Genomic DNA, 22,649 nt, shown 5'->3' with positions numbered 1-22,649 from the left:
CCTCCCTTCCTTCCTTCCTTCCTTCCCACTCTCCTCCCTTCTTCCCTCCCTACTTTCCTCTTCTCCATCCCTCCCTCCCCAGCTCTTAAATCAGGACCCTTAATCACTGTATCTCTGAGGGGTGGAGAGGCGAGCGGGAAGGAGAGGGAAAGGGAAGGCATGGGAGTGGCAGTGAGAGTGAATTGGGCTACACCAGGTAGTGCTGCCTCAGGGATCACTGCTTGTGGGGCTCAGGGGACTCTATAAGGTGCCAGGGATTGACTGGGTTGGCTGCATGCAAGCAAATACCCTACCCACTGTATTAATACTCTGGTTTCAGTTTGTTTTTTTTCCCTTAAGTGACATTAAGCATTTCTTCTGATATATTTGGCCATTTGAATTTTGGAAACTTGCATTTCTTTCTTGTTTTTATTTTGGGTGTCACACCCAGCTGTACTCTAAGAGCTGTACTCTAAGAGTTACTCTTGACTCTACACTCAAGAATCAGTCTTCGTGAACTTAGGGAACCATACAGGGTGCCAGATATTGAACCTGGGTCAGCCATATGTAAGACTAGCACCCTACTTACTGTACTATTCACAACCCCTTAATGTGGTTTTTTGTTTTTGTTTTTGTTTTTGTTTTGCTTATGGGCTTCATCTAGTGGCACTTGGGAGTTACTCCTGGCTCTGCTCAGAAATCATTCCTGGCAGGCTCGGAGGACCATATGGGATTCCAATGATTGAACCCGGGTAGGCCGCATGTAAGGTAAACTACCTACCCACTGTGCTATTGTTCCAGCCCCCCTTAACATGTTTTTTTTTTTTTAACTTTTTTTGGGGGGCCACACCCATTTGACACTCAGGGATTACTCCTGGCTATGCGCTCAGAAATCGCCCCTGGCTTGGGGGGACCATATGGGACGCCGGGGGATGGAACCTCGGTCGTCCTACGCTAGCGCTTGTAAGGTAGACACCTAACCTCTAGCGCCACCTTCCCGGTCCCTTAAACATTTTTTATATTAAGCAAATATTACTTTCTCTTGTCTTATTCATCAATATGATTTGGGTTTCCTTTAGTTTTCCCAACTTTATTTTTTCAAGCGTGAGAACCAAATTTGGGCATGATTGGTGATAATTGCATAGTCTTCATGAAGATGCATTGAAACATATATAAGTTCTCAATGGTAAAACAGTTTTGAAATGGGGTTGGTGAAAGAGTACAAAAGGTACTGCCTTTCATGCAGCCAAATTGGGTTGCATCCATACCATCACATGAGGCTCCTTGAACACTGCCAGGAATGATCCCTGAGCACAGAGCCAGGAATAACTGAGCACATCCAGGGGCATTTGAGATGCCCCTCAAAAAGATAAAACAACAACAAAAAAAGATTGATACTGAAAAGACTATAACTTACAGTTGGCATGTTATAATAAGGAAAAGTTTAGTTTGATTACTTTTCTTAATGAAGGCATTTTTTTTTGTTTCTATTTTTGGTTTTGGGCCATACCCAGTAATGTTCAGGGTTTAATCCTGGCTATGCACTCAGGAATCACTCCTGACAGTGCTGGGAGTCCATATAGGATACTGAGATTGAACCCAGGTTGTCCGCATGCAAGGTAAACCCTTCCCTGCTGTCCTATTGCTCTGGCCTGAAGATCACTTTTGTTGAGAATATAGTTACTGTAGTCAACAAATCTGTAGTCCACATTTCTCATGCTTGTCAGCATACACTTGGAAAATATAGTGTAATTATTTGTTCTGCCATGTGACTCACAGAAACTGAAAGAATTTGTAGAATCCTTTTTATCACCCAGGTGATCTCCTGGGAGCTAGAGTGACAGGATGAGATCTCTGCTCACAAGCAGCTTTCATCGTGTGAATTCAGACTCACTATATAATATGAGCACTACCGTATGACACGAATGATACAGAAAGAGGACTTATTAATTCTTCCTGGGAGTCTGCATTTTTAGTGGTTATTTCCAGATTCCTTAGTGGGCCATCTAGAGAATCTGAACATTGAGTGTTGTACAATTTTACTGACTAAGAAGTTTTATTTAAAGGTTTTTTCTGGGACCAGGACTATAGTACAAGGGAGTAAGGCATTTGCCTTGCACGTGGCCAATCAGGTTCTGTCCCTCACATACCATATGGTTCCCTGAGCCCTGCCAGGAGAGATGCCTGAGTGTAGAGCCAGGTGTAAGCCTTGAGCACTGCTGGATATTGTCCCCAAACCAAACAAACAAAAAAAGCTTTTTAATATGAAAGGATTGGACTTTTATATTGGATTATGATTTAAAATTTAATTTATGATTTAAAATTGGACTTTTATATTGGATTATGATTTAAAATTTATTTTTGATGTTTCCTTTAAATTTTGTGTTTTATTATTATTATTATTATTATTATTATTATTATTATTATTATTATTATTATTATGCTTTGGGATTGTACTCAGTGAATCTCAGAGCTTACTCCTAGCTCTGAGGGGACTATAGAGGATGCTGGGGATTAAACCCAGGTAGGCCGTGTGCAAGGCAAGAGACTTACTCATTGTACAACTGTTCAGTCTCTTTCAAGTTGACTTTAAATATTACTAACACTTTAAAATACAAAAGTAATAAATGCTTGTAAAATATTCAAATAGTTCAGAAGTGTATCAGATATAAAAGAAAGTATCCCCTTTCCCCAGATGACTACTGTTTGATTATGTAGATAGTTTCTTTTAAATAGACTTGTAAATATATTTGTAAAAACACAAGTACCAAAACAAAAACCAAAAAACACAAGTACCTTGTATTCTGGGCATTAATTCCTTTTCTTTGGAAGGGGAATTTCCCCCTTTTTAGGGAAAATGCTCTAGAGCAATGGAGGTTGTCTGGCAGCTGTAAAATGTAAGGATACAGGAGTGGATTTCAGGAAGTACATTGATCAGTTAGATTGCTGTGTCCTATAGGGCTTTTTAAGGATTTATTGACACACTTCATCAAGGTATTTGAGAGAGTATTCAGGGAAACCTAAGAAATTCTGCAGTTCTTTTCCCTTCCTTATAAATCCAAGCCTGGTCAGAAATTACAGCTTGAGTGGGATGTCCCTCCACAGAACTCAAATGCACACTATCTATCATGTAACTTAGTGTGCAGTAATGGGAAATGTTAAGGAATTTTTTTCTTTTTGTTTTTTTCTGTAAGGGGGCTCACCCAGCATATTTTATCAGATGTCTCATCTCTCTCTTATTTCAACTTCTACTTACTCCCCCAATTCCCACATCATTCTCTTAAGAGGAAAAAAAAGTAAGTTTTGTCCACAGAGTCCTCTTTCTTATTTGATTTAATATGTCTTGGGTTGAATGTTTCTCACAAAAACACTTTGCATTCAGAATTAGCCTATCAAATCCATCCCTCCACAGACCCCTCCATAGATTGCAGGCCTTCAACTGTGGCAACTTCTGAGGTATGAAACCCAAGTCTGCTTTTGGCTTAGCCATCAAGATTTTAGAATATAAGTCCCAGTGCTCTGCTTTGAGACGTTATCCTGGTGGTTGCATAAAAACGGCTACATTCTGATGTACCATTAAACAAAATTCTACTCTTGGTCCATTGGACCAACCATCACTCTGATACCCTGATATACATACTACCTTTAAAACAAAATTCTAGTTTTGGTTCATAGGACCAACCAATACTCGGAGAAAGAACTCTATATATTCTCTTAGTTAAAACAGCAGTCCTTATAATAAATAGCTCATTCATTTTTCTAAATTTGGAAACACACACCCCACATAACTATTTGTGTATATATATCCACAGATACACAAACATTCTAATTGGAACCACATTGGAAATGGTAGCAACTCATCCATACTGTTTGTGTTAAGGAATTTGTAACCTGTATTACTGTTTCTTACTGGTAACGCCATTCTGCTTGGGGAATATAGAACAAGCCCAAACAGTTATACTGACAGAATTTGGAATTATGATACAGTAGAGGCTTCACGTAATTCTTTGTTGAAGAAGTTAGGACCTAAATGTTAAGGCTTATTGTTATTCTGAGTTGATAATCTCTGCCTTGCTTTAATAATTTTTCCTCATGCCTGGGTAGCCTGCGAGTTGCACAATAATCACTCACACAGCTTTGTAATCAATGCCCAAAGTAATAGGATTCCTCTGGCCACCGGCAATTAATAAATTTGTGTCTTTTTTAAAACACTAGCAAGTCGGGCCTGAAATACGACTGACTGGCTCTCCTCATTTGCATATTTATTGCAGTGGAAAAATTCTTACCAGATGATTGATGCTGAGCCTGCCTCTTGAATTCCAAGCAGCACATTATTATGAAATGAAAAATGCCGGCCATACAGTTGATTAAAGTTGAAGACAGTGGAATCGGTGTTTTTTAAGATTGTGGGAGAATTAAAGGCATATTTTAATAGATGTTGACAAGAAGTGAACTAACAAAAGCAAAGCAAAGGATTTGCTTGAAAAGATTTAATCAAACGTCTTTCTTGGGGGATTAATTGCCGGGGATGACTAGTGCAAGTGGCAGGCTTGTGTGGATTTGAATGAAAAGTATTGTTCTCAGGCCAATATATTGTGTGTCATTTTGACCTATAGTTGAGCTCTAGTTCTAGAGTTACTTTTGAAGGAGAAAAAAATTCTCTCGTAACCTGTGCAATAATGTATTTATCCAAGGTGTAAGGTTCATAGGATTTATGTATATTTCAACATAAATGTGTTTTCATATTTATTTTTTTAAAAACTAGGTAATTAAAAACGGATAAAATGCAAGCTTCCTTTTACATTGCATTCATTGTTCCACTCCTCTCTATCTCTCCCCTTGCCAGAAGTTTTACTTGTTAGTTTATAATCTAATTAATGAACTGGGTGCTCATGTCCAGACTTATTCTCTGCCTATAGTTTTGTTTATGTCCAACAGCCTAGATGAATCAAGGGGAAAAATAAAGCTGTTAGGTGAAAATGGCTTTTAGATTGGTGACATTTTATATAGAGAATGCTTGCATATGGGAAGCATATGAGTGAATACTTAACATAGGATTCTGTGGATTCTAGTTCAGTCCTGGTGGAGTAGATCAGTACTGGAAATGCACTTCAGATTTCCACCAGGTGAAAGATGATTTCTTTGATGGTAATATGCTTTCTATTTCTGTAGAATTAAAAAAAATGTACTGGCAGGCCAGGGGGCAAAGGGTATTGGTATAGGATGCACTCTGGGTCCATTTGTTGAGGGAGGTCAATACTGATGGTGGGATTGGCCCTGATAAACTGTATATCTGAAATTCAACTATGAAGGATTGTAGATCACAGTTGCTTCAATAAAATAAAATTTAAAAAATATTAAAGCATAACACAAATTAATTAAAATTGTGAAAAAATACGTTGAGAGATCAGAAAATCTTATTTTTCACCTTCATTTTGGTTTTGTTTGGTTTTGTTTTTGCTTTTTGAGTTACACCTGGTGACGCTCAGGGGTTACTCCTGGCTGTGTGCTCAGAAATCTCCTCGAAGCCAGAGAGATAGCATGGAGGTAAGGTGTTTGCCTTGCATGCAGAAGGACTGTGGTTCGAATCCCAGCATCCCATGTGGTCCCCCAAGCCTGCCAGGAGTGATTTCTGAGCGTAGAGCCAAGAGTAATCTTTGAGTGCTGCTGAGTGTGACCCAAAAACAAAACAAAGCAAAAAAAAAAAAAAAACAAAAAAACAAAAAAAAATCTCTCCTGTCCATCTTAAGTTACCTCGTGCAAGGCAGACAGATGCCTTACCACTTGTGCCACCACTCCAGCTCCTTCACCTTCATTTTGTAAGATAAGTGTTCTAAGGATTATTTGAATTTCATGGGTGGAAAAAACTTGAGACTCAAAGATATTAAATTGGTCTACTTAATTTAATATGACTAATTAATGATAACATTATTTAGAATAGTGTTGTCTAGCCTTCTTATGCCTGTAGATGTACATCTATCCTTCATCTCAAGGTCCAAAGGTGGTATTTTTTGGAAGGGGTTGTGGGCCATACCCATTGGTACTCCAGGGTTATTTCTTGCTTTGTACTCAGGAATCACTACTGGCAATACATGGGGGACCAAAGAAGATGCTGGGGGTTGAATTTGGGTCAGCTGTGTACAGGGTAAATGCCCATCTTTCTCCAGCCCCTCAAGGATGGTGTTTGTAACCAAGGCAATATATCAGTGGTTTTCAGTCTTTCTAAACCTATGAACCAGCAGTGGTCGAAGGCCACTGAGTTAGAGTGCTGGGCTCCTGACTTACTAAGGCAACTCTTTCTAGTCTCCAGACACATAGGTTAAATCTTGGTAAAATGATGAGGCATGTGTCCTTCTTGATCTCCCTTGAAGGGAAAGGCTGCTGGAAATGGACCATGTAGGACAAAATAAACATATATATCCTGGAGAGTCTCCATTTGTTTTGTGGCCGTGTGCCAAGAGGGAGACAGAAGAAAGTACATGGGCATCTCAGCTGCTTTTCTTAACTCTGACAGTAATTGGGAGGAAAATGAGAGGTGGATTAGATACTGTTGATTCCATTTTCTTTATTATTTATAGGGTTGAACAAATTGAAATCAGCTCTATGTAAAATGATAGAGGGCTTTTTGTTTGGAAGAATTCACTGTTGGATTTAAGCCTCCAGGGGAGAGTTGTCTCTTGTCAGCTGTGGCTTAAAGGAAACCTACTAAATGCCGCAGAAGACCGTCTTTTCCAGTTTTATGGAAAATCTTATTTAGAAGCAATGTGGTCCTATGGTTACAAAAAAATGAGAATTGGGTCCTGTCTTCTAAATCTTTTACAGGAAGTTGTTCATGTGTTGGCCATTGGTTTGACTTCAGTTTGATAAACATTTTTTTTTTTTTTTTGGGTGGTGGTGGTGGTTAGGAGCACAGAATTGCAGATTTCATCTCTGGTGGGTCTCTTGACACTTTGATGCATGATGGTGCTATCCCTGAATGGAGCTTAAATACTTCAGGGCTACTTTCTGACTGGGTGAAGGGGTGTATAAAATGAGAACATATGAGAGAGTATTAACAGAAAGGCACAGTTTGATTTACTGATATTGGTGCTCTGCTTTCTTGTTGGATTGATATGCTGTCTAATATATCTGCAATGGATTTTTTTAAAACTGACTTGAACAAAATAGAAAGGCTTGTGTAGCTACTCAAAAGTGGTCCTTAAAACTAGTAGTCTCTTGTTGAATGTTTTCACAATTCTTGCTTATATGCTACATGTTCCAGTCAAATTATGACTTGCTTTTGGGGGCAAGTGACCATAAACATTATAGACTGCTCTGCAGCTTCTCTTCTTGCATGTTTCTTGATTTCATAGTTTGGATCCTGGACACACAGCATCTAATGGGAGTAAGATTTGAGCTATTTTTTTTTCTGTTCTTTAAAAATAATTGTGGTTAAAGAGCCACACAACATAAAATTTACCACCCTAGGTATGTTTGCAACTTTGTGCAACCAGTCTCCAGAGCCTCTTCATCTGGCAAAACTTGATACTACCAAGTCTTCTCTGGAGAACTTTTTGTCCTTTCTTACCATAATTGGGTTTTTTTGTTTGTTTGTTTGTTTTGGGGGGGCACACGTGGCAATACTGGGTGGGGGCTGAATGGGGTATGGCTACTTCTGGTTCTGTGCATGAGGCTTCTGGTGGGGCTTCTGGTGATGAGATTGAGTCAGAACTTCCCACATGCAAAGCACATGCTCCGCTTGTCGAGCTGTCTTTGGTCCTATTTTCGTTTTGTATTTTTTTCTTCTAATTTTAGCTACTGTAGGTATCAAAGAAGTGCAATGATTGTCTTTTTGTGACTGCCTAGTATAATGTACTCACAGTTCATTGATGTTGTAGTTTATGTCAATATTTTTATCCTTTCAAAGTGTGTAATATTTTTCCATGCCCCCCTCCCTTAGTGGATGGACTCAAGATCAAAGAAAAACGGATGGGGGATTTTTTTCCTTGTAAAGATGAAGTGAATTAGTAGAGGTTATTTTTATTTTTTTCCTCAGGCTTTAGAATTTGTAAAATGCTTTATCTATGATAAAATGCTATTAAAATGGTAGCACACCATTTTAATTTTGTTTTGCATTGTTTTGTTTTGCGGTCACTCTCAGCAACCCTCAATGGTTACTTCTGACTCTGCACTCAGAAATTACTCCTAGTGGGGCTCAGGGCACCATATGGGGTGCTGAGGATTGAACCCTGCTTGGCCACATTAAGATAAGAACCTGGGGTCGAAGAGATGGCATGGAGGTAAGGCGTTTGCCTTCCATGCTCGAATCCCAGCATCCCATAGGTCCCCTGTGCCTGCCAGGAGCGATTTCTGAGCATAGAGCCAGGAGTAACCCCTGAGCGCTGCCGGGTGTGACCCCCCCCAAAAAAAAAAAAAGACAAAAACCTGCCTGCAATCTCTCCAGCCCCCACTTTATCTTTACTTACTTATTTATTTACTTATTTATTCATTTATTTTTGTATTTTTGGGTCACACCTGGCAGCGCTCAGGAGTTACTTTTTGCTCTGCACTCAGAAATTGCTCCTGGCATGGGGGAACGTATGGGATGCTGGGATTCGAGCCATCATCTGTCTTGAATCAAGACAAACGCCCTACCGCTATGCTATCTCTTCAGCCCCTTCGGCCCCCATTTTATTTTATTTATTTTTGTTTGTTTTTGGGCCACACCCAGCGGCACTCAGGGGTACTCCTGGCTCTGCTCAGAAATAGCTCCTGGCAGTCACAGGGGACCATATGGGATGCTGGTATTCGAACCACCTTTGGTCCTGGGTCGCCACTTGCATATCGCTCCGGCCCCTTTTTAACCATTTAAAGTTAATATTAAGTTTAGTGTCATAAGTGCATTATGTAACCACCACTACTGTTCCTCCCCCAATTTTTTTTTTATTAATTCTGAAACTCTAGCCATTAAACAACAAATCCCTATTTCTTTCTGTGGTGGCCCCTGTTCTATTTTATCTGTGTATGAATTTTACTACTTTAGGTGCCTCCTGTAAGTACAGTCATATAATTTTTTTTATCCTTTTGTATTTGTCTTATTTTGCTTAGCCTAATGTTATCCCAAGATTAGGCCTTGCCAAATTGAAAAACTGCTTTACAAATGCAGAATTGATTTCAATCTAAAATGATGTAGTTTTATGTAAGAAAAAGGTGGGCTCTGTTTTATTTTCCAACAATGTCTAGATGTAGCCATTTCTAGAAAAGGAAGGAAGTGCAGTGATTTTTCTGTACTTAGTATAGAATTTAGATGGAATGAGATGACTCCATTGTCATGGGCTTTCTTCCAAGTAGGAGTGCCTTTTTATATTCTTATGGTTCTTTATACAATAGAAATTCAGAACTGTTGCCTCTTATGGTATCTGTTTACATTTCTCAATTTTATTCATAGACATTTATGATAACCTAATTGGTGTATTTTTCATGTGTTTACATGATTTTACATTGCTCTACTTACACATTTAGACTTGGTAATTCTTTCCTTTAAAATTGTTATAAGGGACCAGAGAGTACAGGAAGTTAGGAGCTTGCCTTACACTCAGCTAATCATCTTTATACTTAATATATTTCACAAATTTATCAGAAGGCTAATTCTGTATTGCTTTATTTCTCTTCTTGAAAACAACTTTTAGTTTTTTTCTTTTTTTAAGGGAATGGAATGGTTTTGGCCTACAACCACTTGTGCTCAGGACTTAGTCCTAATAAAGCTTGGGTTCCCATATGCATTGCCAGGGATCAAACTCTGCTTGACTGTGTGCAAGGCAAGTACATTGCCTACTGTACTATCACTCCTCTTAGCTCCATATTTACAGAGGGATAAATCCAGGGCTTCCATCCCTACTTTGATTATTTTATTTATTTATTTATTTATTTATTTATTTATTTATTTATTTATTTTTGATTTTTTGGGTCACACCCAGGAGCACTCAGGGGTTCCTCCTGGCTCTATGCTCAGAAATCGTTCCTGGCAGGCTCGGGAGACCATATGGGATACCGGGATTCAAATCACCATCTTTCTGCATGCAAGGCAAATGCCTTACCTCCATGCTATCTCTCCGGCTCAATTTATTACAATTGAGAATCTTAGCTTGGAACGGACACAAATCATTTTTGGCTTTTTCAATTTATAATTCTGTGTGGCAGAGTATAAACATGTAAAAGATTTTTTGTTTTTTTTTTTTGGGCCACACCCAGTGAGCTCGGGTTACTCCTGGCTCTGTGCTGAGAAATCACTCGTGGCAAGCTTGGGGGATCATATGGGATGCCGGTGATTGAACCTGGTTGGCAACATGCAAGGCAAATGCCTTACCTGCTGTGCAATCGTTCTGGCCCATGTGTAAAAGATTTCTTAGAAAAGGTGTGACTAGGGCCCGGAGAGATAGCACAGCGGCGTTTGCCTTGAGGTGGTTGGTTCGAATCCCGGTGTCCCATATGGTCCCCCGTGCCTGCCAGGAGCTATTTCTGAGCAGACAGCCAGGAGTAACCCCTGAGCACCACCGCGTATGGCTCAAAAACCAAAAAAAAAAAAAAAAAAAAAAAAAGGTGTGACTAGGGGTTTTGTGTTTTTTTGAAGGGGATGTTGCTTTTTTTTTTTTTTTTTTTTTTTTGGGTTTTTGGGCCACACCCGGTGACGCTCAGGGGTTACTCCTGGCTATGCGCTCAGAAGTCGCTCCTGGCTTGGGGGACCATATGGGATGCCGGGGGATCGAACCGCGGTCCGTCCTAGGCTAGCGCAGGTAAAGCAGGCACCTTACCTTTAGCGCCACCGCCCGGCCCCTGATGTTGCTTTCTATCACCTGTCTTATATGCACATTATTTGAGGGAATGTCAACTAGTCATTGGGACATTGAATTTCTTTTGACCAAGACATTTCTCAAGTGGATTTAGCTCTTAGTATTGTTGAAGTAGCATGTTATAGTATGATCTGTGTGGAGAACCTGGCTAGAATTGTATTGGTTATTAATGAAACAGGTCAGAATATAAAATAGTGAAGAAGCCACTCCAAAAAGAAATCATGAAAACTGAATCTTGTGTGGAAATGGAATGAGTGATGGTAGGCATTGCTAAAGGAAAGTAGAGCCACATGTGAGAAGATTAGAGCTACTTGAGGGAGCATAGGAAAGCGAGTTGATGCAAGCATGACCAGCAATGACTGAACCACTGCTAAGAGTAAAGCAGCAGGAACTATAGGACTGAGCAATCAGATCTATGGGATTAAGGACATCAAAATGTCAGCGATCTTTTAGGAAATTCTTTAAACAGAGGATATGAAAAAATATGACGAGGGAGAAGTATTTGGTAGAAAGAAAAAGTTCTGCTTTTGACTAGGTGATGGAGCTCCACGTGAAGGTTTTCTTGAAATTGCTGGTGATGTGAATATTTGTTTATCAGAGAGATGTCTGAGTACTATCAACATATGACAAGTGATTATTGCTGTCTAATTAGCCCCTCTAATAAGAATGTGCTGGAAAAGAAGAGCCTTTATCCTTGGAGGACCAACTTTTATTGTGAAAGACTATGTTCTTAACTTTGGCTATTGTATAAGTGTATCCTATTACTGTGAGTAGAACCAACTGGGAACATATTCCTTATATGTCCTTTAGTTTTGTTTTTATATTTTTGTTTTTTTTTGGGGGGGGGGCCACACCCTGTGGTGCTCATGGGTTACTCTTGGCTCTGAACTGAGAAATCATTCCTGACAGGCTCAGGGGATCATAGGGACTCCGGTAATTGAACCGAAGTTCGTTCTGGGTCAGCTGCGTGCAAGGCAAATGCCCTACCACTGTGCTATCACTCCAGCCTCCTTATATGTTCATTTTTAACTGACAATTCAGTACTTCTAATAGTAAGTCATAAACTTGGACATTAAACAGGCATTTCCATCAGGATATGTTTTGAAGACAATAAATCAAGTAGCAGCTGAAACCTGGAGGGGGGGATAGAAGGGGCCTTATTTAGGACTAAGTTGTGCTCTTTTGGAGAAGATGGAATGAAGGAGTTGGTTGGTAAAGTGATAATTCAGGTCATTGGGTAACCTGAGGAAAATTACCTAAGAAATGAAAACACCAAAGGAGGAAAAAGCTGGTTATGATGACAGGTAGGGAAGGATTTTGTCAAATTTACTAAATTTAAGAGATCATAATTTATCATAGACCATTTTCTAAGCATCTTAAACATTGTCTGTTGCTCACAACAACCCTTTGAAATAGTACTGTTATTATTTCCTCTCAAGAACTCTATTTCTGAGTTCTTACTCCTTGTTTGTATACCCTGCATCCCTCTCCCATGCCAGAACTGCTCAGGCATCATGACTTATGGACGTCACCTGCTTTGGAAACTTAAAGATAATGGTTATTTTTCTGTGCTTTATTGCCAGGTCACAAGGCACTAAAAGCATTATTGAGATCGTTGGTTGATCTTCAAGAAGAGTTGCTTTTCCAGTATCCAGACACAAGATACCTAGTAGAGGGGACAAAACCCAAAGCAGAAAGGTAAGGAGGGAATTGAATTGTGAGGTTGCTTATTTCCTTTGTATTTGAATCGTTTCCAGAACTTAGGAGGATGGCAGTCTATTTTAGATTTAAGTTTAGGGATTTCTTGCTGCTTCCAGAGATGGAACTGGAACCCAGGACTCTTGCCTATGGTGCCAGGGTGTTTTTTTTTTTGTTTTTGTTTTTGTTTGTTTTGGGGCCACACCCTGGCGGTGCTCAGGGGTTACTCCTGGCTGTCTGCTCAGAAATAGCTCCTGGCAGGCATGAGGGACCATATGGGACACCGGGATTCGAACCAACCACCTTTGGTCCTGGATCGGCTGCTTGCAAGGCAAACACCGCTGTGCTATCTCTCCGGGCCCAGAAGAGGTGTTTTGATGTGTTTTGAACTTCTAGATTTTTGTTATTGTTTTTATTTTGGACCAGACCAAAGGTGTTTAGGGGTTATTCTTGGCCCTGCACTCAGGAATTAACTCCTGGTAAGTTTAGGGAACCATATGGGATGTCAGGAATCAAACTTGGGTTGGCTGCATGCAAGGCGAGTGCCTGCCTTTGTATTATTACTTCGGCCGTAGTTTTGGCTCAGACCTTGTACTCAGGGGCTACTACTGTCTCCTTACTTGTGTGTATGAGGGGGTCGGTCACTCTGGCAGTGCTCAGAGGACTACGTAGTGTCCAGGAATCACATTTAGGGTTCCAGCATGCAAAGTAGCTCATTAAACTATATCCCAGCTTGAAAGCACATTTTTAATGTTAATGCTTAATTAATATTTATGAAGCACTTGTACCCATACCATAGAATTACTGTTCACAGCATATCATTTTCATGAAAGAAAAAGCAGGTTTCTTTTGATATTTGCTGTTTTTTTATTTGGGGGCCCCACCTGGTAATTCTGAGGCGCTACTCCTAGCTCTGTGCTCAGGAGTGGACTCTGGCAGGAATATATACTACGCTGGGGATCCAGCCTGGATTCACTGCATGCAAGGCAAGCACCTTTACCTCTGTACTATCTCTTCCTCAAAGCAATTATTTTGAAGTGTGGACAGTGTTTTTTGTTTTTTGTTTTTAAATAGCAGAACAAAAGCTTTATTTTCTGCAGTCATAATTTCATTTGGTGGAGTTTCCTCCCCTTGGTCTGCACCTGCTGCACATCGTCCCTGTTTGCTGGTTTCCCTTGGGAATATACTTTGTTCCATTTTTTAATGAATCAGTAGAAAAGACAAAAATGAGATTTACAGTCCTGGAGCAGTAGTACCGCGGGTAGGGCACTTGCCTTGCTTGCAGCCAACCTGGGTTCAATCTCTAGCACCTCATGAGGATTACTGCTGAGCCCCGCAAGGAGTGATCCCCAAGTGCAGTGCCAGCAGTAAGCCCTGAACATCACCAAGTATGGGGCCTACAAAAAAAAACAAAACAACAGCTCACATTTAACGAGCATCTACTATGTGCTAAACTCAGTAATCCCATGAGTGCCACTGGCTATATGGTTGGAGGGGATTTTCTCATGACTGTTTACTATGTTGCAGTTTAATACTGTATCTATTATCTACCCCCTTTGAGTTTCATTCACATCTGGTTTCTCTTCATTTGGTTTTATTATTACTCAGTTTTCCTGAACTCTTGGTTGTATTGTAGGGAGACATACTTCTCTTACTGATGTGGAGATTAAGGTTATGCAAATGTGATTATGTCTTTAATTTTTAGACCAGGTTCACGTGCATTCCTTATGTTTTTACCAACCTTGTTTGGTTTTATATCTTGCTTACCTTTCCAGAAATATTTCAAAACCTGTGATTTGGGTATTTATTTGAAAAGTTACATGAGATTTTTTTTGGACCTCATGAGCATGGCTTTCAAACAGTCTCATACATACATACATACATACATACATACATACATACACACACACACAGACAAAATCTGGATTGGAGAGATAGTACAGTGACTAAGAAGCTTGTCCTACACATACCCAACCCTGGTTTGAGTTCTACATCTTATATGGTCTCTCAAGTACTGCCAAGAATAATTCATAAGTACAGAGTCAGGAGTAATATATGAGCATTGCTTGGTATGACCCAAAAACAAACGAACAAACAAAAGATGTACCTGCATATTTAAGTTACATAAAATCTAGCCATAATAGGAAAGATTTAAATACTTCAAATAGTCTGGAATTTTATTTGAGCAAATTTTATTTTCTCTAGACTCAATGTTCTTATTGGTTTTCTAGTGAGGAAGAGATTTCTAGTGAAGAAGAGCCCGTAGAAGAGAAGAAGCAGAAAAGGGGTCCAGCAAAGAGGAAGCTGGAGATGGAAGAATATCCCAGCTTTATGGCAAAACGTTTTGCTGACTTTTCAGTCTATAGGAACCGAACACTTCAGAAATGGCACGACAGAACTAAGCTGGCTTCTGGAAAACTGGGGAAGGCAAGTGTGTGCATGACATATGTATGTAAGATCAGGTGTGGCAACCTGAAGCAGTTTCATAGCTTCCAATAGCAGAATTATAGCTCATTTGCATGGATAATGTCACAATATATGGTAACCAGTGATGTCGACAGCAAAATGTACTGAGCTACCACTGTGTTATGTCGACTTTAACTTGATTATACAATTTTAGAAATCTTCTCCTTTATGTTTAAGTGGTGGAAATAAAAATGCTTTGAAGAAATGAATTGAAAGCATTTATTATTTAAGGAGTAGAAGCTATCTTATGGGTTTAGGAAAATAACGTGATCTGCTCAAAACATTTAAAATTTTTTTTTCTAACAACAGTTACAGTCATTTACAAATATTGTCTTTAACAGAAAGTCTGTCTTGGAAGGAGGATTGTCTGTTTATCTGCTAACACAGATAGAAAAACCTGTGTAGCTGCCTTCTGCACAGACTTGCTGCATTATCTGACATTGGTTAATATTGTTGCAGGGTTTTGGTGCTTTTGAACGCTCAATCTTGACTCAGATTGATCATATTCTGATGGACAAAGAAAGATTACTTCGAAGGACACAGACCAAGCGCTCTGTCTATCGAGTTCTTGGCAAACCTGAACCAGAAGTGCAGCCTGTGCCAGAGAATTTGCCAGGACAGCCGGTAAGAGCTGATGTAATTATGAAGAGTAGTTTCTCTGAAGCTCATTAACTTAAAAAGCTGATTACCAGGGCCAGAAAGATAATACAGGAGGGTTTAGATGCTTGTCTTTCATCTCACTGAACTCAGTTGGAAACCTCAGCACCATATATAGCCCCTGAGCACTGTCAGACGCTTTCCCCTGCCACCCACAACCCCAAATATGATTCCCTACTTGTACTTATTCATCTTGGTATAAAGAAGTTAGTGATGTAGCTTAGTGGTAGAGTATGTTCCTTGCATAGGTGAGACCCTAGGTTTTAATCCACAGTGCTATTAAATAAAACAGTAGATAACTTAGTGGAAGGAAGCAGTACCTTAGGCTGCTATCCAGAACATATGCTTTGCTTATGGAGCCCTTAGTTTGAGCCCCAGCACTGCAAATTCCTCTAAGTACTGCTTAGGGAATAGCCCCTTGACCCCACCTAAAAATATGCTACATTATTCGATTGTTGAAAAGCTTAAGAGTATGTGGGAGGGAAGGGATCTTTAAAAGTGGGGAACTGGACAGATAGATAGATAGTACAGGGTTTCTGATGCTTGCCTTGTTTATCACCAATCTGGGTTCGGTCCCCCAAGCACTCTGTGTGTGACCAATGCCAGACCACCCACCACCCCCAGCACTTCTGGGTGTGGCTTCAAAACCAAAATTAAAAAAAAATAAATGGAACTGTTTTATTTTTCTTTATAGAAAGAATATAGATGGGGGTCAGAGAGCTTAGCTTGAGGGAGGATAAGGTTCAATCCTTGTTATTGCCTAATCCCAAGCATTTCTGGGAGTGACCAGTCTAGATGTGCCCCCCCCCCAAATAATAAAAAAACTTTATATATATATATAAATATATATATTTGGTTTTTGGGCCACACCCAGTGATGCTCAGGGGTTACTCCTGGCTATGCACTCAGGAATCGCTCCTGGCTGGGTGGATCGAACCCAGGTTCATCTTGGATCAGTTGCATGCAAGGCAAATGCCCTACTGCTGTGCTGTCGCTCTGGCCCCAAAACTTAATACTCTTTTAAGTTCAAAAGACTTTTAAAATAAAAAGTAAAAAAATTCTCCCAGTCTGTAATTTCACTCCCTAAGTTTAATAAATACTTAGAGTCATAACTGTCTCGTATTTTTCTATTCCTTTAACAATATATTATAGGCCTGGTGCCAGAGAGATAGCACACTTGCTTTTTTTTTTTTGGTTTTTCGGGCCACACCCATTTGATGCTCAGGGGTTACTCCTGGCTACGCGCTCAGAAATTGCCCCTGGCTTGGGGGGACCATATGGGATGCCTGGGGATCGAACCGTGGTCCTTCCTTGGCTTGCGCTTGCAAGGCAGACAGCTTACCTCTAGCGCCACCTTGCCGGCCCTAGCACACTTGTTTTTTTTTTGTTTTTTTTTTTTTGGTTTTTGGGTCACACCTGGCAGTGCTCAGGGGTTATTCCTGGCTCCAGGCTCAGAAATTGCTCCTGGCAGGCACAGGGGACCATATGGGGCGCCGGGATTCGAACCGATGACCTCCTGCATGAAAGGCAAACGCCTTACCTCCATGCTATCTCTCCGGCCCCGCACACTTGTTTTTTATAGCACCAACCTGAGATTAGTTCCAAGATCCCCTTGTGGTCCCCTGAACTTAGTTAGCCCTGTCAGGAATGTGAACCCTGAGCATCAGTGGGTGTGGCCCAAGTACAAACAAATAAAAATACCCAGTCTATATAGGCATATGACATATACATAAATATAATACATGATTGTGGGGTATTTTTTATTATTTTTCTTTTTTGGGTTACACTTAGTGGTGCTCAGGGCTTACTTCTGGTCTTTACTCAGGAATCACTCCTGGCAGGGCTTGGGGACCCTATGTGTGCTGGGGGTTGAACTCAGGTTGGCCTCATGCAAAGCAAACTACCCTACCCAATGTGCTATCTTTCTGGCCCCTCTACCTCATTTTTTTTTTTTTCCTGTTGACAAGAGGATTCCATTGTATGGGTGTGCACTGTAATTTATTCAAGTACTGGCTATTTATGTTGTCTCCAGTTTTTGAAACAATTCCAGAAACACTACTGAGAACTTACCTTTGTATTTGTATATGGAATAGATTTTTGAAGTGGAAATGCTAATGCATTTTAAATAATAATAGATGCTGCCAAATCAGCGTCCAAAAATGGTTAAATTAATTTCTAATCTCACCAGCTGTGTTTTCTAGTACTGAGTATTTCTTATTTTATATGTGTGTGGGGAGGGAGTGATCGTTTTCATTCGAATGTATTCAGTTAGAATGAGGTTAAACATTTCCAGGTAATTATTTGTTGTGGTTATTTTTCTGTTGAGCACAGTTTTGTTTTTTTTTTTGGTAACACTCAGGGGTTACTCCTGGCTATGCGCTCAGAAGTTGCTCCTGGCTTGGGGGACCATATGGGATGCCGAGGATCGAACCGTGGTCCGTCCAAGGCTAGCGCAGGCAAGACAGGCACCTTACCTCTAGCGCCACCGCCCGGCCCCTGAGCACAGTTTTTAATCTTTAGTTTTGAAAACTATAGCTTAAGGAAAACATAACTTTGACAGCGAAGCACCTTGTTTACAGCAGCTACATTAGCATGATAATTTCACGGGGGTCTCTTCTTTCTCTTGATACAGGAGATCCTTCCTGAAGCTCCCACCAATGCTCACCTGAAGGATTTGGATGAAGAAATCTTTGATGATGATGACTTTTATCATCAGGTGTGATTTTTTTTATTTTTAATACTCTTGACACTAATCAGACTTTAGTGTTTTCGGACTGTGAATAGAATTATCTGGCCTATCACTTCCTGGCATTTGAAAAATAGAATCAGCCTGGAACTTAGGCTTCCTCTGCTTAAAATGGATTTGCTGCTTAGTTCTGGCTCTGCTGCTCTTTGCCTTGCATTTTCTGAGTTGAATGAAAAACAATACATTAAGTGTAATTTCCGTTTTTTGTGCTCAGGAGTGACTCCTGGTACTATCCGGGGGACCATATCTGATGTCTGAGATCAAACTGAGGTCAACAGTACGCAAGGCAAGCACCTTACCTCCTGTACTATAGCATAGATTATCTGTAAAATAGTTTCACCTTCATTGAGTCAGATGGTTTATACTTTCTCAGTTTTTTTGCTAGCACTTATGGAAGATTTCTCTATTAATGAAACATTTGGTTTCTTTTTTTTTTTTTTTTTTTTTTTTTTTTGGTTTTTGGGCAACAACCGGCGATGCTCAGGGGTTACTCCTGGCTGTCTGCTCAGAAATAGCTCCTGGCAGGCACGGGGGACCATATGGGACACCGGGATTAGAACCAACCACCTTTGGTCCTGGATCGGCTACTTGCAAGGCAAACGCCAATGTGCTATCTCTCCGGGCCCCAACATTTGGTTTCTTATCTCCTTCCTATTAAGTCAGGATGTGGAAGTTCCTGAGTTGACCTCTCAGTTCTCTTACCTATTTTTTTTTTCTTTTTCTCTTACCTATTAAAGTTAGTGTGTATTGAGTTTGTCTACTACTTGCATAGTGTAATGCTTTTAAGACAGAAAAGATAGAGGTTGTAATATGACCCAATTCTCAGTGTCTCTTCACAATGGTCCTTCATGTGTTTCCCTGTTATTATTATCTGGTGGCTCATTGCCTTTTGTTATGATGTTGATAACTCTTTAAGGTAGACTGAACATTTGGGTGAATCTAAAGAACTAAAATCATTGTCCATAATCCATGGTCTTTTGATAACTCATACTTCTTTTTTTTTTGGTTTTTTGGGCCACACTGGGTGATGCTCAGGGGTTACTCCAGGCTGTGCGCTTAGAAATCACTCCTGGCTTGGGGGACTATATGCGACGCCGGGGGATTGAACCACGCATTAAGGCAGACGCCTTACTGTTCCATGCCAACGTCCTGGCCCTGATAACTCATACTTTTTAATGAAATGTTCTTGAGGCAGTACCCTTTCTAGCTCTGGGTATTCAAGAGCCAGAAACAAAATGCCAATTTTTGTCAAGCTGTTTTTCAAGATTTTTTTGTTGTTATTTGTTTTAGTTTTGGGACCACATCTGGCAGTGTTCAGGGGTTAGTCCTTGCTCTGTGCTCAGGAATAACTTCTGGTGGTATTTTGGGGGACTGTATGTAGTACTGGTTATCTAAGCCCTAGTTGGTTGTCTGCAAGGCAAGCACCCTTCCTGCTTATACTATCTTTTTGGTTTTATTTATTTTTTTATTTTTTTCGGCCACACCCATTTGATGCTCAGGGGTTACTCCTGGCTAAGGAAATTGCCCCTGGCTTGGGGAGGGGGAACCATATGGGACACCGGGGGAATCGAACCGCAGTCCTTCCTTGGCTAGCTCTTGCAAGGCAGACACCTTACCTCCAGCGCCACCTCACTGGCCCCTTTATTTTGATTTTTGAGACACCAAAGTTTATTTTTGGCTCTGTGCTCAGAAATGACCCCTAACAGTGCTTTGGGGACCATATGTGGCTGCATGCAAGGTAAGCATTTTACCTCCTGTGTTATCTCCAACCTCTTTATTTTGTTTGTTTTTGTTTTGGACCACAGTGAACAATTCTCACATTTGGCTCTGCACTCAGGACTAACTCCTGGCAGCACTGAGGGGACTGTATGGGATGCCTAGGACTGAACCTAGTTTGCGCATGCAGGGCAAGCATCCTACCTGTATTATCTCTCAAGCCCCTGACCACCTAAATGTTTGCATGTCAGCTCTTACTGGACATTTGCAACTACTCTTGAAGTTCTATGATAATTGTACTATGTATATGGAATATGGCCTATGATAGCTGTACTGTGTTTATGTACAAAGGAAGAGACAGGAAACCAGTAGAACCAGAGAATTTTTTTATTGGGCATGTGTTGGGGTTTGCCCTTAAAAGAAAAGAGGGGACCAGAGCAATAGTATAGCGGATACTTGCCTTATAAGCAGCCAATCCAGGTGTGATCCCCAGCATCCCCTATGGTCACCCTGAGCCTATTGGAAGTTATTTCTGAATGTAGTGAGTGCAGAGCCAGGAATAACCCTTGAATGTGGCCCCCAAATTATGCGAAGGGATGAGGAAAGGAGGGGAGAGGAGGAGAGGAAAGACTAGCTTTTAGGTTGGGGAGATAAATCAGTGTGTGCTATGCTTTGCACGTAGGAACCCACCCTCTTCTTGCACGCCCACTCCTATCCCCTTTTGACCTTAGTACTTCCACAATCCTCCAAGCACCATACCTAGACTAGCTCCTTGCACTGCTCGGTGTGACCCAAAAACAGAAAAGCAAAGACTTTCTATTAATCTTTGTATTCACACTAGTGTCTAAAAAAATCATTGCCATAAAATAATAATGAGAGGTTGTAGGAAAGAGGATTGGTGTGGCCTCAGGTGTTCCTAGTCAGAGGTCCTGATTTATTTTATTCTTTTTTTTTTTCTCTTACTATATCTATTTGTCAAGAGAGTAGGGAACTCTATTTTGTTCTGGAGTGGCTACGAATGTATCTGATATGGGATATTAATGCTATATAATTGTATGAGATCATGGGAGACAATAAAAAATGTCCCAATCCTCATTAATTGAAGTGTATGTTTTTTGATGGAAAGTGCAGCATAAATTAAATAGGCTTAATAAAATAAACTGCTGAAGAGAAGTTGGTTTCACTGGCGATCCTTAGTCTGAAAGAAAAAAATTTTTCAACGTGGAGGTGTGTTTTAAAAAGAAATAGCATTTACTTGATTGGCCCTTCATCCCAATTAATAATTTTTAACTTCGATAAATTCTGATTTCAGAGTTATGACTAGTCACATCTTAGCTTTTCCCCTTGCTGGTTAATTGGGGTGCTGGGGTTAATCTAAATTAAAACTTAAACTAATAGAGGTCAGCAAGGCGGCTGAAACACCTGAGTGAAACAAATGGGGCTGCCAGGCACAACTTTATCTTGGCTGTTTCCCAAGAGGGAAGTGGCAGCAAATTGGAGTTGTTTCAGCCTTCTGTAAAGGTGAATGATGGGTGACACTTGTTAATGTACAGCATCTCCGGAAGCATTCCAGATTGCTTTGCTGCTGTACCAACTGCTGCCATCCATGCACAGTCAGTAGCAACTGGACCAGTTGCCAACATCTGGCCGCACAGCAAGGAATTGGGTGCAAGTCTCGAAACCCCGCAGATTCTAAATATGGTGCTGAGAACTGTGCAGGCTTTAATCACTTACCACTCTTTGGCAGCAGGCTACGACAGCTTATCCTAGCCTCGTACATCACATCCCGACATCTGCCGAGCCGCAAGGCAGCTGCACATTCATTTTCTTTTCTTGCCTTTTCTCTTTGCCTCCGATTCCTCTTTTTCCCACTCTCCCCACCCCCAATCCTCTGCCTCCCTTCAGTCCCCCCCCCCCCCATCCCAATATGCTTCTTGGGAGAGATGATCTGTAAAGATTACTGCTTCATTGTGTGCAAGTAATTGTGGTGATGCCAGGCCCTTGACAGACACAGCCTAGCACCTGTTCTGCTGACCTGGTTAATTTCTTCTGTTGAGTGGGATTTGCCACAGATTGGAGCTGAAGCCAATTCAATGATAAGGCTAAAGAAAATGGCTGTATGTTTTCTGTCACCTCCCAATTAAATTGGCTTCATAAAGTGCTTTCCTTTATTTGTCAGGGTAGTAAGCCTGAGCTAAGTATTGTATTCAGAAAGTACAATGTATTACGATGGCCCTGTGCATTTTCATTTGTGTGTGTTTCTTTTTTAATGCGGTTCTATCAAAGAGCTGGGTGCTGAATATAATACATTTTTGCCTTTTTAAAATTTTTAAACCATCCTTGAAGCCAGCCTCTTTGGGACAGTGTTTTGTAAGGAAGAGATTATAGCCACATTAAAATTTAATGTTTCATTGTAAGGGTTTAAAAGGCTTACTTGGTTAATTCAGGTGTCATGAGAGTTAGTAAACGTCTCCTCTTTAGAAGGCTTGTGAGCTCCCTCTCTCTCTCTCTCTCTTCTCTATCTCATCCCCCCTTTTTAAATAACACCTCTCTATCCC

At 40.5% G+C, this 22,649-nt stretch overlaps 1 protein-coding gene across 1 annotated transcript in view; it reads left to right on the top strand.

Moving 5' to 3' along the window:
- Positions 1-22,649, top strand: part of AATF (apoptosis antagonizing transcription factor) — a 108,526-nt gene that overhangs the window by 38,187 nt on the left and 47,690 nt on the right. Inside the window, exons 5-8 of the mRNA XM_049772782.1 lie at positions 12,392-12,506; positions 14,738-14,933; positions 15,432-15,596; positions 18,262-18,345. Of these exons, the coding sequence (XP_049628739.1) occupies positions 12,392-12,506; positions 14,738-14,933; positions 15,432-15,596; positions 18,262-18,345 (560 nt within the window). The remainder of the gene's footprint in view (positions 1-12,391; positions 12,507-14,737; positions 14,934-15,431; positions 15,597-18,261; positions 18,346-22,649) is intronic.

Source organism: Suncus etruscus, chromosome 1, assembly GCF_024139225.1.
Source record: "Suncus etruscus isolate mSunEtr1 chromosome 1, mSunEtr1.pri.cur, whole genome shotgun sequence".
Classification (NCBI taxonomy): domain Eukaryota; kingdom Metazoa; phylum Chordata; class Mammalia; order Eulipotyphla; family Soricidae; genus Suncus; species Suncus etruscus.
The sequence above is the reverse complement of the archived record's forward strand: the minus strand, read 5'-3'. Positions and strand labels throughout refer to the sequence as shown.